Source organism: Seriola lalandi, unplaced genomic scaffold, assembly GCF_002814215.2.
Source record: "Seriola lalandi dorsalis isolate HSWRI2012SDOR001 ecotype SW California unplaced genomic scaffold, Sedor1 jcf7180002054360, whole genome shotgun sequence".
Taxonomy (NCBI): Eukaryota; Metazoa; Chordata; class Actinopteri; order Carangiformes; family Carangidae; genus Seriola; species Seriola lalandi.
Window position 1 is genome coordinate 810,701 of NW_019524913.1, and position 15,669 is coordinate 826,369.

General features: G+C 40.6%; 1 protein-coding gene across 2 annotated transcripts in view; it reads left to right on the forward strand.

Annotated features, from left to right (window-relative positions):
* nrbp2b (nuclear receptor binding protein 2b) overlaps positions 1–14,957 on the forward strand; it is a 36,831-nt gene extending 21,874 nt beyond the window's left edge. The window contains exons 2-18 of one of the 2 annotated variants that reach the window (XM_023408346.2): positions 6,339–6,461; positions 7,295–7,396; positions 7,516–7,605; positions 8,053–8,093; positions 8,187–8,281; positions 8,440–8,463; positions 8,573–8,659; positions 9,422–9,477; positions 9,566–9,661; positions 9,921–10,053; positions 10,358–10,460; positions 10,559–10,609; positions 10,710–10,845; positions 11,303–11,356; positions 11,569–11,632; positions 12,217–12,272; positions 12,443–14,957. In XM_023408346.2, the coding sequence (XP_023264114.1) occupies positions 6,339–6,461; positions 7,295–7,396; positions 7,516–7,605; positions 8,053–8,093; positions 8,187–8,281; positions 8,440–8,463; positions 8,573–8,659; positions 9,422–9,477; positions 9,566–9,661; positions 9,921–10,053; positions 10,358–10,460; positions 10,559–10,609; positions 10,710–10,845; positions 11,303–11,356; positions 11,569–11,632; positions 12,217–12,272; positions 12,443–12,529 (1,398 nt within the window). In that variant the 3' untranslated portion in view covers positions 12,530–14,957. The remainder of the gene's footprint in view (positions 1–6,338; positions 6,462–7,294; positions 7,397–7,515; positions 7,606–8,052; positions 8,094–8,186; positions 8,282–8,439; positions 8,464–8,572; positions 8,660–9,421; positions 9,478–9,565; positions 9,662–9,920; positions 10,054–10,357; positions 10,461–10,558; positions 10,610–10,709; positions 10,846–11,302; positions 11,357–11,568; positions 11,633–12,216; positions 12,273–12,442) is intronic. The other variant, XM_087174527.1, reaches the window with a different exon arrangement.
* Positions 14,958–15,669: the final 712 nt, after the last annotated feature.

Sequence of the window (15,669 nt, forward strand, 5' to 3'; positions counted from 1 at the left end):
GTTGGTTTTCTCTACCTCATCCATTTTCCCCAACATGTCAGCCCAACTCTTTGATGCTGCTGCTCTTTGATGCCAGCGAAATCTCTGAGCGAGAGAAAGCACAATGCAACAGAGAAAGACGCCTTTCCTCATTTACATACAGTTAACCAGCCTAGCAAGTAGTAATGCAGATTACTTGGGTGTAGCCTTTTCTGTACCCGATCTAGTTATTAAATATTAATGCGGTGCGGAGTATCAGCTCATCGTCAAGGTATGAGATGTAGGAGGAGGCTCAATTGAAACGAAATACTAACATGTAGGAGACAAAGCTCTTTGTCACCGCAAGGATTGGACCCACACATGGTCTCAGACAAAGACTCTCTTTCATTTAAGATGCCTCTGCTGCAAAGGATCACGCTGAAAGAGCTGCCATACCGTAGTTTATTCCTCTCCTCTAATCCTCCCTCTGTCTGTTCTCTCTCTGGCTCACTCACCAGACACCTTTCTTCATTTTGAGATAATTCGCCCAGCCTTGTAAAAACGATCAAAAGTAAAAGGGATCTCACTCTGAATCTGCAGATGGTCCAGCAAACATTTGTATTCATCATGTTGTACAGGAGAAGGTTTGTGCTTTCTTCTGCTTAGATTTATACCATGAACCAGTTCAGCTCTGCACACAGAGCAGGGTGTGTCTATAAACACAGTACAAACACTCAGATGCAAATCTGCTCTCATGGATATAAATTGGCTGGACAGAAAGTATTACACAACACAATTCAGACTGCATCCAAAGTGACCATAATATTGAATCGCCTTCTTTTTAGAAATGAAGAACTGAACGTTATAACTGTTATTGAGATAGGGTTTATTGCAGGTCCTTTGCATGAAACTGCATTAAAAGTCCAAGTGATTAAAATATGCAGACAGACTGTCTATGTTTTCATACTATGAGTACTGTGAGTGTACCTAAGAAGAATAGTGACTGTTACACATTGAAGACCATGCCAGTGAAATACTAAATATTTTAGGTAATAGCCTAGTCTTAATTTAAATATAGATTACTTTATCCTTTCTTTATTATCCATTTCTGGCATGTCTTCTCTCTTTGGGTTACTTTTCTATTTTTGTAACATTTGTTGTTTTTACGTTCCCCATGTAATTTTCTTAATAACTTTTAATGGCTAGATAGATATGGCTATATTTTATCCTATGTTTTCTGCATGTATTTAAGAGCCCCAGAAAGACTAGCAACTGCATTAGCAATGATTACTAGTAATGCTATGAACAAAAAAGTTAAGATGACATAGCTGAAACATTTCTGCATTTTTTCCCCTTAAAATAGAAATAGAAAAACTAGAACTACAAGAGCATTTTGAGCATGTCCCAGTGGTCCAGGGGCTTAAGGCGCTGACCACAAACCACATCATCCCCTGTTCAAGTCTGGCTGGGAATCTCTGTTGCATGTCGTTCCATATCTCTCTTTCTCCTCATTTCCTGTCAGCTCTCTGTTTTCCAAAGAAAGGCATAAAATGCCCAAAATGGCCTCAAAACAATAACAAGTAGATTAAAAGAAGTCTAATTTTGGTATACAAACTCTTTTTGAACTTGCTGAACTCTGGCCTCAGTTACACTCAGCCCAGATTTCTTTTGCTCCTTGGTTAACTGTGACATTTTTCTCCCTCTGCCGATGTACATGATGTGGTGTGATGTGGACTGTAAGTGATGTGCTGTGCTGATCAACAAGGAGAGTGAAGATCCCACTGTAATTTTTGTGTGGAGATGTATTTTGTTGATTAACTTTCCTTGTTTTGTAGTTTTGAAATTCCTTTATCTTGGCATTAAAGGAGCTATTTGTAAGTTTTGCTATTGCTACATAGCCAGTGTTAGCATTGACAACTGTTAGCTTACCAGTCTAGAAGAAACATTGTGAGTTCAGTATCAAACTTCATTCCTTTACTCATCAAGATCTGTCTCCAGAGGTGGAAACAAACACCAGTTGTCTCTGTCACGTCTTTTCTTCTACTGAATTTAGCACGCTAACCAGCTAGCCTCGGCCTGTCTCGTTTCTGCTAGCGCTATCAGGGAGCTGCATAATGCTGTGCGTGTTACTTGTAGGTCTTGGTCCGTGGCGGAGTGATACGAGCAAGTAAAGAGAGAGATGTGTCTCGTCACTTGTTGGAGTTCACACTGAAGAAGCTGTTGTTGTGCTTTTCCCCATTAGCCATTAGTTGTAATGCTCTAACTAGTTAGCAGTTAAAACTTAGCCTGTGTAATATTCAAACCCAAGCCCTCAATCTTACATTAGGTTTATCCATGGTGTACTGGACTGATCATACTTAAATTTGTATTTTTCCTTTACATGCTGAACCTCAGTTGTTTTTTTTTCAAATCAACATATCAACATAGAGGGAATATCATACCAGAAATATCATGTTTGAGTGAGAAGTGTACAGGAATAAATTGTGCGGTGAGGTAATGAGGTTTGCATCAGATCCAGTTTTATCCGGCTCAGATGTAGATTTAACAAACTAGGGAATAGAAGTTGGTCTTGTTTTGAAATGAACACACGATCCCTGAATCTCTTTCCACACCCTAAACCCACCTCCCCTCCAAAGGCCAATCAGAGACCAGCATCCATTTTGCTGTTTACAAGTCTCACGCTACCATGACCAAGCAGCAGACCCTGCTACAGCCCGCTGGGACGGAGACGTAGGGACAGGGGGCCGAGTGTTTCTCAACATCTAGGGAAAATAAACAACAGCCAAGCCTTGACGCTAGTGGGAAAGTGACATGAGTCCTCCCTGACAGCTATGGAAGTGGAGGAATTCCTCCAGCTGTCAGCGAGTCAGAGCAGCTCTGTAATACTAGTAATCAAATGATCATATTCTATTGAGTGGGAGAGCAATGAGATTATATGTCATGTCCACTCAGCTGCCCACCTCGACTGCAAAGAAAAACCCTGCTGTACAGCTGAACTGTAGGTGGAGCAATAAACCAACCGCAGTTGCCAGAAAACATTTGGTGGAGCATTTCTTTCTCTTGGGGCTGCTTCACTTGATGAAGACATATGTGGTGTCTGAAAAGTCAAAATATAACATTAGAATATTTAAGGCAGCTTCTGTGGTCGCGCTGATTGCTGTTTGTCTTCTGCTTGTTTGGCTCAGTTAATAAACCTCCTCCTGTTGAGCCGGATACAGAAAGCTGCTTTTCACTCCATTCATCGTAGAGTTAAAGATGATGATGTCACGAAGCGTGGTACAAGTGGAGCTCTGTAGGAAAATATCAATGGTTAGCATTTAGCAGTAATAAACAGCCATTTAGGGGGAGAGAGAAGACTGAATAATAGTTGTTCAGATTCTACCCTGTCATCAAGCTCTGTGTCAGCTCTCAGCTGTTCATCAGAGACACACGGCTGATATTTTTAAGACCACAGACAGGATGATGATGATGATGATGATGATGATGATAATAGAGGAGTGTCAGGTGTGCTTGCTTATTTTCTAAATGTGTTTTTCAAAAGATAATACCGATCGAATGTTCACTACATGTGCAGTTTTGGCCTACTTTTCATAGGCCTCTTAGTTCCAGTTAATGGAAATCTTTGCACTACAGCTTTCAGTGATATTTTTGGGGAGGGCTTTGTTCCTTGTTTCAACATGAAAATTCCCCTGTGCTCAAAGCCAGGTCTGTAAAGAAACGGTTTTCCCAGTTTGGAGTGGAAGAACTTGACTGACCTCAACCCCTTAACACCTTTGGGATGAACTGGAGCGTTGACTGAGAGCCAGGCCTTATTCTATTCAGTTCACTTCCTTATGTATTGTATGCCGCAGTTCAGCGCCCAGGTCAACAAACTGACACACAATAAACAGGAAAAGAAAGAAAAAACAAACACTGGGTAATCACAAAGCTTAAATCAATCAACAGCTATGTGGAATTGATAAGAAATGTATTGAAAGAATAATGATAAGAAATCACAACATCCACGGTGAATCCATGTAAACGTATATAAACGATGTTAAGCAGAGTTAAAGGACAGAGAAAAAGAAGTTCCTGAAGGCAGCAGTGAGAGTTCAGCTAAGATGTGATCTTGTAGGTTCAATATGCTCATTGATTTCTTCTGTTTTGCTGGTCACAGAGAGACCACAGATCTCTGTCTGACACCAGTAATCTTTGAACAGATCTCAGCAACACTGTTCAGACTGTTTCTGTCCATCACCTCTCTTTTAGTTTGAATAACTGACTCATCTTTGTATCTAGATGTTATCTCTGATACGTGTGAAATCAATAATCAGTGTGAAAGACGGAGATCGGGCAAACATCAAATCAAAAATAAAGAGAAATGTAACTTAATTTAAAAAAAGATACAGATGGGGATATCAGGAACCCACAGCTAGTGGCCTCACACACGTCATATTCTGCTGATTGCTGAAAGATGGTGACGACAGGCTTGATACCTCATGTACTGATCTACTTAAGTTAACCATCAGTATATTAAGTATATTGGATCTGAGGGCCTGATGTGTAATGAAAAAGGCAACACAGACGGCACCAGGAATATGGCAAATACAGTAAAAATACCTTATGAGAGCCTATCATATGTATTTCTTCTATATGTATGTTTTTTGGGTTTTTTTTTTTTGCTGTGACCTCGTAGGAAATATTTGGGAACCACTGATTAATACTTTTCTGTTTTGTCCATCAATACTGAAACCAATGACTCTATGTTATTCTATAACTCCAGAACTGATAGTTTACTGATCCTTGCGAGGAAATCCCCTGGGTCTAGGAGCTGGTTAAGATTTCTCGTTGCACAGTCATACTGCAGACTAGTCAAGATCACTGATGTGTGGAAAACACCATGCATGTCTGTGAATAAAAAATGTCCTGACAGTCCATCCAGTCGCTGCTGAGAGATTTCGGTCTGGGGTAAAAGTTGTGGAGAGCCTGCAGACATTGCTGCTGCTAGCACGGCTAAACAAAATCCATCCTGAGGCAGCCACCGCACTGAGTATTTGAGTCCACACTCCTCTGGAAATGATGACTCTTAGTTTGTAAGCAGAAACGATTTTCCATCACTTCGGGAAGATGCAGTCTTGGTAGGAATTTCAGGCCTTGCACCATGCTTAATGCTTATTCAGAATGGACTTTGAACCCAATCCTGTGTCTTTACTCACTGCACCACCACCACTCCTGCATAAAAGTAGCGGTTACATCAGGGCCCCCCCCCCCTGGCAGCTGAGGCAGCAATATCCTGTGTGATGAGCAGTCTTTAGCTCTTTGCCGCTGTTGCATAAACGCCGTCTCATGCAGTGATGGAGCCCCGGGGTGTCTATGTCTGCCAGATTATAGACCCAGCCACTGCCTCTTCACTCCACTCTACTCTACTCTACTCTGCTTTTTTCTTTCAGTTCTTGAAGCTTTTGTGCCACCTCCTCCATCTTGTGTCCCATGTCTCATCTCTCTAAATCCCTCATCCACAATCCCCTCACCTCTCCCCCTTTGTCTCCTGCTAATCCATCTCTTCCCTCTTAACAAGATCTGCTGCTCATCCCATCGCCCCTCTTCGCTGTTTGTCATCACGTTATGGCTGATATAACCTCAGTGGACTGAATTACCTTCCACACTTTACCCGCTCTGATTCCTGTCCATGCATTAAGCTGAATTTAATTATGTTTATATATTACGCCCCTCACACGGCACTGCACCGGCTTGTTAACCGAACACCCAGATTCAACTCTTTATTAATGGAGCAGCCCGTGTCAGATCTATGTGAATGGATTATGTGGAGCTTTTAGTAGTTATTATTGTCACAGCAGGGGTGATTTGTAATCATTTCAAACATGCTTTTTTATTTTGAGTATTTTAGCAAGTGCTTGGTAATGCTCTGTTACTTTGTTTTTTCAGGCATGAGGCATTCTCATTGGTTAGTTGCTGGTCTATATATCCTGAATTAGATCTGACCTGTGATGGCAGTGCTGGCACAATATCTTGGCATCTCTCTTATAACGTCCTTGTTGATGTATTTCAGCTCAAATGTGCAGCGGATCATGTTTTTCTTAAAGTTGCTGTAATCATTTTTCAATATCAATTGTGACAATGGATCAAATGACTGTGTGTGTGTTTGTGGGTGTGTGTGTGTGAAAGGTGTCAGTCAATGTTGCTCCATGTTTGCTGGATGTGTAAATAGGTGACTCTTTAGTGACATGTTTGACCCTTACAACTCTATAAGTTGATAATGTGTCATGGTTGTTGTTCACAGCTTCTTTCTGCTTCCCCAAAGTGGCTAAAAAAAAAAATGTAGTTAATGCAGGTTTAATGTCATCTTTGTGGTATAATCCGTTCCTTTCTGCCCCCTGCAGGTCAGCCAAGGTAATGTCCCAGGTGTGGAAAGTGCCTCTCTGGCCATGGACACAGAGGAGGGTGTGGAGGTGGTGTGGAATGAGGTGCTCTTCTCTGACAAGAAGGTCTTCAAAGCACAGGAGGTATTGTGGCTCTTTTTATTTAAAGCCAACACAGGCTGTTATTCAACTAAATTATTTTCTCTTTATTTTTATTTATTCTAAAGCTAAATTAATGGGTTGTCATGGGCAACACAGTGCTCGTACAAGAACAGGGTTTTGCAATTACATATGTATGTGACAAATATATTCCAGTATGATCCATATAGTTTATTTCATTGACACTAACGTGCCACTCGTCCTTTGTTTAGAGGATTTACCCGCAGCCATTCCCGTGTGATGGCTCTCTTGCTAGCAGACAAAAGTCTTTTAAACAGATATTAATCCTTCAATAAAAGCCAGAATTTTGCCCAAGTTTAATATAAGAGAAGAGCAATGATCTGCTATGACAAATATTTTAAGTACCTCTTTTATAATCACCTCTGTATAAATTTCTAATTTGGAATCCCAAAATATTATATGATGTTCTTCCAGCAGATTTCGCTCCCTGTATTTAATGATTATTAAATATTATTATCTGCTGGTCTATAAAAAGGCAGAAATATTGAAAAATGTCCTTCACATGTTCCCCTAGCAGGTTTCTTGTTTTGTCCCAAACACAAAGGTATTCAGTTAATTATCGTAGCAGACTAATAAATTGAGCAAATAATGACACTTGAGAATCTGGAACTAATTGGGTTTTTTTTGTTGGTTTTTTGCTTAAAGAATTACTATAAACCAATTATCGAATAAATTTGCCGATGGAGTAACTGACTTACAGTTTGAGGTTTATTGGGAAAAGCCGAAGGGATTGAAGGAGCGATTGGGTCCATGAGGTTATGTGAAAATGTTAACTGGCTTGAATGTATGTGTTCTAGGAGAAGATCAAGGAGATGTTTGAGAACCTGATGCAGGTGGAACACCCAAACATTGTCAAGTTCCACAAGTACTGGCTAGACATGAAGGAGAGCCAGGCTCGGGTAAGTCCTCTCTCTTTCTTGCTCTCTCCCTTCTCTCTTTTTTTCTCCCCTCACATGCACAGACACGGACACCTGTGAATCAACTGTTATTCCCTCCTCCCTCCATCTGTGGCCCACAGGTGATATTCATCACAGAATACATGTCGTCGGGCAGCCTCAAGCAATTCCTGAAGAAAACTAAGAAGAACCACAAGACTATGAATGTGAAGGTCAGTGGTTTCACTCCGGTCACTCACTGCACTTGAGCGTTTACTCAGACACTCTTTCTCGTGGTGATGGTGGTGGTGACAACACGCGGTACTGCAGTCCAATCACTATTCAGATCCATATTTCCAGCAGGATTAGAGATTATGTAACAGGACGCCCTGGTGGCTCAGTCTGCCCAGACGTACGGTACATCTTATTCTTGCAATGTTGAGAGTTTGAAACCTGCAGTTTCTACAGCATCTCATCCTCTCTGTTTTCTCTATTTAATATTTCAATACCTAAAGGATTTCTAAAAATGTGCTGTACATACAGTATGGCCTTATTTCCTTTAATCCCTGAGAATGAGGGGGAATTAATGTACTTTAATGTATTACAGTACAATATAAATTTCCATATGCGCTCTGTGGAACAAATGCTGTAGAGGATTCACGCTGCTCACTGTATTTTAGGCCTGGAAGAGATGGTGCACCCAGATTCTCTCTGCGCTCAGGTACTGACAGATTTATTGCCCAGGATATTAACATGAGAGATGTTTACTATCATAGCCAGAGCATTAAGAAGATGGTTTATTGTTTACATGCAGTTATCTACACTCCTGTGACCCACCAATAATCCATGGCAACCTGACGTGCGACACCATCTTCATCCAGCACAACGGCCTCATCAAGATCGGCTCAGGTCTGCTCCCAGCAGGGCTTTTTATGTAACTACAACCAGCAGTGACCACCTATGCTGTGTTATCTCAGACTGTGGACTTCTGGATTTTACCTATTTAATCTCTGCAGTTTTACAAAACAGAATAAATATCTCAATTATGCTTAATTTTCTTTCCGCAGTGTGGCATCGGCTATTTGTTAATGGTAAGGAATAGATCATTTTGTCGTAGATACATGTATGTTTTCATTGGTGTCATATGTATCAATTTACACGATCTAATCTGTCTATATTATCTGTGTCTTCTCTAACCAGTGTTCCCAGATGCCAGCGTCCACAGTAAAGCGAGGCAACATCGCGATGAGCAGAGGAATCTTCATTTTTTTGCTCCAGAATACGGAGGCAAGTGTAAACGGAGCAGAGTTTGTGTGCAGCTTTCTGCAGCTTGATTTCTGTTAAATCTATCTTTCATTCATTCCTAGTGGAAAGATTTACCCCAACGTAGAAATTTAGGCATTTTCTCCACGGTTTAATGTGGCTCAAAACTTCACCAAATGCACAGCCACCGCAGGATCGTCTTTTTGTGTCGTGAAAAAAATACCCTGCCAATCATTTCTATAAGCATCCTGTGCAGTAAAACTGAGATATGTTGCAGAGCTAACTGCCGCCAGCAGCAAACAGAGTCTTCCACCAGGTAGCCGTGTGAGATAATGAGCTAAATGAAGGAATCAATGGAGCCACAGTACAATTGATTGGCTACTTAACATTTAAATTATTTGGCACAAGTCATTTGAGGAGATTTAATGGGTGATTTGTGTTGCTTTTAGTGCTGTAAAAAGGGTTAGGGTTAATTCTTTGTTTATAATAAGGCCCAACTTTTCCCGTTTTCCTGGTTAAATGGATGTTTTGTGAGTTTTTTCCTCTCCAAACTGAGTTTTTAAGGCTAGACCTTGTCGTATGATCTACAGATTCTAAAGCCCTTAGGGGGAATTTCGTGATTTGTGATGTTTGACTTTACTTGCTTGGTGATCCTGTGAAATGCAGCGACTATTTAATGAGTACGTTTTCATTTTGGCGTAAGCTTTTGCTTGATGTTTTCTATGTTTCAACCCTTTTTTTTTTTTTTGACTCGTCTCTTCTTTGCTTGTTCTATTCTGTTTCTAGCTGGTGAAGACGATTACGCCATAGACATTTTCTCCTTTGGCATCTGTGCTCTAGAGGTGAGAGAAACAGATAGATAATGTAAGATTTCCACGTGTGTGTGTGTGTGTGTGTGTGTGTGTGTTAACAGATTATTTGTGCTCCTAGATGGCAGTACTGGAGATCCAGGCCAATGGAGATACAGCTGTGTCCAAGGAGGCCATCGTCAATGCAGGTCAATCTCTGGAAGACCCTCTCATGAGAGTGAGTGTCAAAAATACTTCATGTCCTAAATATACACACCAGTGCACCCAAGGAAACACAGAGATAAAGACAAACTGTTCCACCACATTAACACCTGCCTACACACACTACCCTGCTTCTAGGTTTATATCAAACCTCATACAGGGACTGTGTGAGGTTTCGGTAAAACACGGTTTCAGTGAGACATACCAGAACGGAGAGTGATGCTCAATAAACCGGGTCACGTTGTGCAGTCATGTAGTGTTGCTGCTTTCTACAGGAGTTCACGCAGTCTTGTTTGCGTCATGAAGCCAAGCTCCGTCCTACGGCTCACGACCTTCTGTTCCACCGAGTCTTGTTCGAGGTCCACTCCCTCAAACTGCTCGCCGCCCACTGCCTCATCAACAACCAGTGTGAGTTTCTCACCTCCACACGCCGAGCTTACTGCATGAGAATCGCTCTCCTCCTCTGTCCTCCTCGTGATAGTTACAGCATTCATACGAACAGCGAGCAAATTTTAGCCTTTACATGAACACTAAATCACAACCTAGTACTCTTACTCCTAAAATACTTTTTTTTAAACTTATTTTGAAAAATATCTTTACCTTCTAATGGGACCCGATCACATTTACCCTCATAGGCATTGAACAAATTATTGCAACTGTAAAAGTGTATAAGATCAGTATAATTATGCCCAAATTTGTGTTGCATCCACAGACTTGCTTCCGGAGAACTGTGTGGAGGAGAAAACCAAGTCCTTTGACCCCAGCGCTGTCATGGCAGAGATTAAACATGAGGACAGACAGGGAGTTCAGCTCAAGTAAAATCATGTTTCTCTGGCTACCAGTGAATACCTCTTGACATATTGAACATAATCCTCACTGTGCTCCTTTCTGTGTGTGTTTTCATACTTTATAGATATTCCCATGTGTCTCCTTTGGAACTCGACAAGTTTCTGGAGGATGTCAAGTGAGTGAAACAAACGTATGACTTGTCGTTTTGTATCTGTAATTACTTCTTGCCGTGGCTGCGGCATGAAGTTGAACACGTCGTCCTTTCCTCTGCTCAGGAATGGGATCTACCCGTTAATGAACTTCGCTTCATCTCGGCCTCACCCCGTCCCTCGCGCCCTCTCCTTGTCTCAGGAGCAGGTAGAGACGGTCAAGACGCCGACTCCTGAACCGCAGGAAACAGAAACGAGGAAGGTGAGCTCTTTAGACGTGACCACAACCGTGTGAGATGCACAAATCTGGCCGCGTACAGCGCAAAGCAAACATGTCGGCGTTGTCTTCTCCTAGTCGACTGGCACGCGTGAAGAAAGCGGCGCTCGTGTGATGCTGAGTGAGGAGGAATGTATTTTCTGCAATATGGCAAGATTGGGAATTCGACATGCTCACACGTGGAAACATCCTCTCATTGGTTGTTGCCAGTTTAGCTGTTTTTAGTGTAAATAAATTTTCCAGAACTTGTTTTGTTGTTGTGCGTGTTGCTTACGTACAATATGTAACATGACCTGCTTGTGTTTTCGTGCTTGATTGTTTATTATTATTAATATTGATATGCCCGTTTATTATCACCCAAAACATTTTTTGCTGTGTCCTCATTTTGCTTTGCCTTTTACTCTGTGACCTTTTCTTTTTTTCTCTGATGATGTTCATGTAGGTCATTCAGATGCACTGTAATCTGGAGTCAAATGAAGAAGGGACCAAAACTCATGTGAGTCACATAGTATTACAGGTACTTTGCCCGTTACAGTAGTAACACTTCCGTTGGGCTTTTTAATGATCAAGCATATTGATCTTTTTCCCATTAACATCGTTCCAGCAGCTCTGTACCAGCGGGGTGCAACATTTATTTTAGAAGTTCAGTCAGTTATGATTAACATAAATCGATCCTGATTTAAACTCGACTTTGTGCTGTTTCCCCAGCTCTCTTTGTTTCTGAAGATGGATGACAAACTTCACAGGCAGCTTAGCTGTGACATCCTTCCAAGTAAGTCGACTACCACTGTACCTGTAAAGATAAGGCCTCCATTATTTCTATATTTTTGTTGTTGTCAACAAATCCTATGGAAACACCTAAACCAATGTCAGTCTGTCTCTTAGTACCCTCTGACCTTCCCAGCCTGTCTGTGGCCCACTGGTTCCTACTGAAGCTGCAAACCTTTAAAAATGGGTCATGAATATATACTTTAATTTTGAAAACTCTCGGTATTTCAATAAAAGTTTTTGCCAAACATTATTCAAACAGGAGTCAATAAATTGTGCATTTGCTGGGGTATATGTTCAACAGCAGACTCAAAATTAAGTTACATTTGCCATGTTTATGGTAATAAAGGAACATGTTACCCAGTGAACCTTGGGGTTCACTGATGTGTTGTTAACAGTTTTATTGGACAAGAGTGGAGTTCTGTGGCACAGAGGAATAAGATAAATCAGGCTTTGGCTAAACAGACAATACTCATTAGGAGGAAAGAAGAAAATCTAGAATTTCTCCAGCTTTATCCTTTTATCTATGTTCTTTATACTCTGTAGGTTCTTTTTATTGCACTGAAATATTTCATGTGAAACTTTCAGCTGACACCTCCAAAGACCTTGCCAGTGAACTTGTTCACTACGCCTTCATAACTGAGGTAAATATAAAAGCTTCTCTATATTTGTCCTTCGTCAACAACAATAGATAAATGTCCTCACTGTGATTTTTGCATTTTTAAACAAAACAAGTACACTTGTAGCAGCACTGGCATTTCATATCCAGTCTTGAAAATGTTTGCCTGAAAAGTATTTTGTTTGTCATGTGTAGGAGGACAGTGAGAAGGTTGCAGGGTTCCTGGAGGACGCTATCTGCCGACACCGGGTCCGAGCGCTCGCCTCTGGGAGCACACAATGAGGAGGGGTCACGACAGCGGCAGGCCCAGACAGAGGGGCCAAGGGTGTTGACCACGCGGATCAAGAAAGGGAGAGGGCAGCAGGCAGGATCACACAGCTGGTAACAAGAGGGGAGCGGAGGGAGCCAGGGACCCAGCTGGGGATAACATGGGGACAAATACAGAAGGACGCTGGCCCTTAACAGTCAGTAAATCATCCCAGACAGAAGGAGGAAACGCTAGCACTGAGAGAGGAACCGAAGGCGCCTCTGGTTGGAGGACCGGAGGCATCATGGCTGTGTTCAGCACTCCCACAGAGCAGTGGAAGATTGACAAACTCCCTGCCTAAAAGGGCTGTCATGCCTTAAGATATCTTGACAACTTAGGTTTTCCATAATGCCACTAATCAGAACGGATATGTTTTACTTACAAATGCAGCAGCTGTCTTTTCAGAGGGACGTTTTATTGCTCATAAGCTTCGTTTGCACTCCAATGTCCACTTTGATTGGTGAAAACTCAGTTTGACATGTAAACAAATTAACAAAGCCTCTCTCCGTCCCAAACAAGAACCTTCACTTTATTACCGTTTTAGGAATTCAATATTCCATCCAACCCGCACTGTTAATATTCATTCAGCTGACTTATTTATTTCTGTTTAACTGTGAACAATAGAGGCATTGCACAAGCCTGTTTTGTTTTGTTTTTTTTGTTTTTTTTTGCTTTATTTTTATGAGCTGCAGAGTTAACACACCTCACTGCACTCTTGGGTTAAAGGCTTTTTCTCCCAGAGCTAAACACGCCACGCCTAAATGTAGTGACGAGCAATGAGATGATGCCTCTCTTTTATCCTGTAGTGCTCTTAAGGGTTTTCCCTGTGAAAGTGTTCTGAAAGCCAAAGACTTGCAAAGTGCCTAATATGGCAATGTACTTTGGACAAATATTCCAAATGAAACAGCGGCATCATACCAAATTTAGCAATTTGGAATTTAATGTACTCAGGCTGACTTTTACAGTTTTAAATCCAGACGCATTGATTGATTTGGACTAGTTTGCATCTCTTATCATGAGTCCACAGAGTCAGCCTGTGTGAACATGGAGATGAACTTGACACCCGCTAATGGAAGCTCCATTAAGAACCACAGCCACTGTATATTGGACACATGGATCAGATGTTAATGCTTTCTGCTGCAGTTTATATTAGTTTTGGAGGAGAAAAAAAAAAAGGAATGCGTCACGGGAAGCCTGTGATTTAAAACCATAGTCCTATGTAAGGCTGTTGGTGATGTGATCTTAAGACTTATCAATAAAAAATGCCATATTGTTAATAAATGTTACTGCTATACCTTTTGTTTTTGTTTTTTTGTTTTTTCTGCTGTATTTCCCGAACTATCTGAGGATATTTTCTAACTCTGAATTTGTTTTGTAAATGTGTTTAGAGGTGTTTGAAAGGCAAAATCTACCCAAATTTTCTGAAAATGTATGGTGTTAGTATTTTGCCGTGTCTTTGATTGATAAGTAGAGCTATTATGCATAAGCATTTAGCAGCCTCCATGAAGATTTCCATGAGCTGCAGATGCTAAGACATAATCTCTGATAGGATGAATGGAATATTTTTTGCTTTCAACACATTAATTTACCAGAACCACATCTACTGCTTTTATTTCAGACAATATCAGAGTAAGCATTGGAATTGATTACACTGCAACCCACACATATACAAAAATAGAATACATCCCTTGAGCTCTACTGGATTTCTGGAGAACCCAATCTTGGCACCATAAAAGACACCATTTGGGTGGATTTTACCTTAACAAAACTGGGCAGTTAAAAAAACAAAACAATAGTGAATCGTCTGATCAGCCTTCAGCAGTATACTCTTGTTTGTCAGACTCACTTAGCTCTGCTTCATTTGTTTCCTGGGTCTGTAAAGTCGCGGTTTCATAACAGTTACGCTGCTGTACAGTCATTGCTTACAGTACTTACTTACTATACTCTGTGTCAAGCCTTTTTATCAGTGTCTCTCTGAAAACAGGAGCCCTGAATTCTCCCAGACATTCACCTACTATAGGCTGTGGTGTACATATTTGTTTGTGGCTATTAAAGGGGTTTACTTTGGACAGAATTTCAATGCAAAGCAGTGCCACTGTTGCTCTCATTTGATCTAGTAAGCTGCATGTCTTAATAGCCTGCAACCATTCAGAACTTTGCATTTTGCCTTTGTCAGTCACAGTTCAGTTCCAGAGGGGACCTGACCAAGAAAATGAATGTTGAGACTGTGCAAACATGAAAAAAAGAAACCCCATCCATATCAGTCTTACTTTACGTCAGATTACTTTTTTCCCGTGACTCTGTTGAATGAAACTTGCCTTTGGATGTGTTCCACTTAAACCTTTGTTAAATATTGTAGCTACTGCAATTAAATACATGACAATAAACTATATGTAAAATGTTGGTTATGTCTGAAATTATTATAATTTATTTATTTATAATATATCATTAGGATTTAGTGTTGTTCATTACTCTGAGATATACTCCAGGTTACAGTTAGGAGGCTATATTTTGATGGTCATTAACACATTTTTCTAAATTAATTTAGTATTTAGTATAAATAAGTAAGTTCTGTTTATACTTAGGATGCATCTGCAGTTTCTTGGTAACAGAAGTGATAATTTAATCAGTGTTAGAAATGCAAATTATCTTATCTAGTCCTTTACCTGTGACCTTCAGGAGGTATTATAGTTATATCAAAACTTACTAGCTGTTGCCAAATTAAACAAATTAGCACAACGAGCAGTTGATCTTTTGTTTGTTATTAAGTTAGAGCACAGGCTTAATTATCAACTTGGAAGACATTTTAAAAGAGTATCCCTCTACAAAGAAATTATTATCAGGAGAAATTACAAGCAGCAAAGTTTTTTAATCATTTTGGATCAGTCTCTTAGAAGCATGTCATCAACCTAGCAGTGTTTCAAGCAATACAATTACCAGACCGTGAGTTATATTTTAGTTTGTGCAAAATAGTTTATAAGATTATTTCACTGTGTAGATTACTGTAGCTGTGACCTTGATTGAGATATCCTCTCTATTATTTATGAGATGGACCAACAACACCAAGACACAAATAGCTAGGCCTACCCAGATTTGTGACCCTATCTATACATCA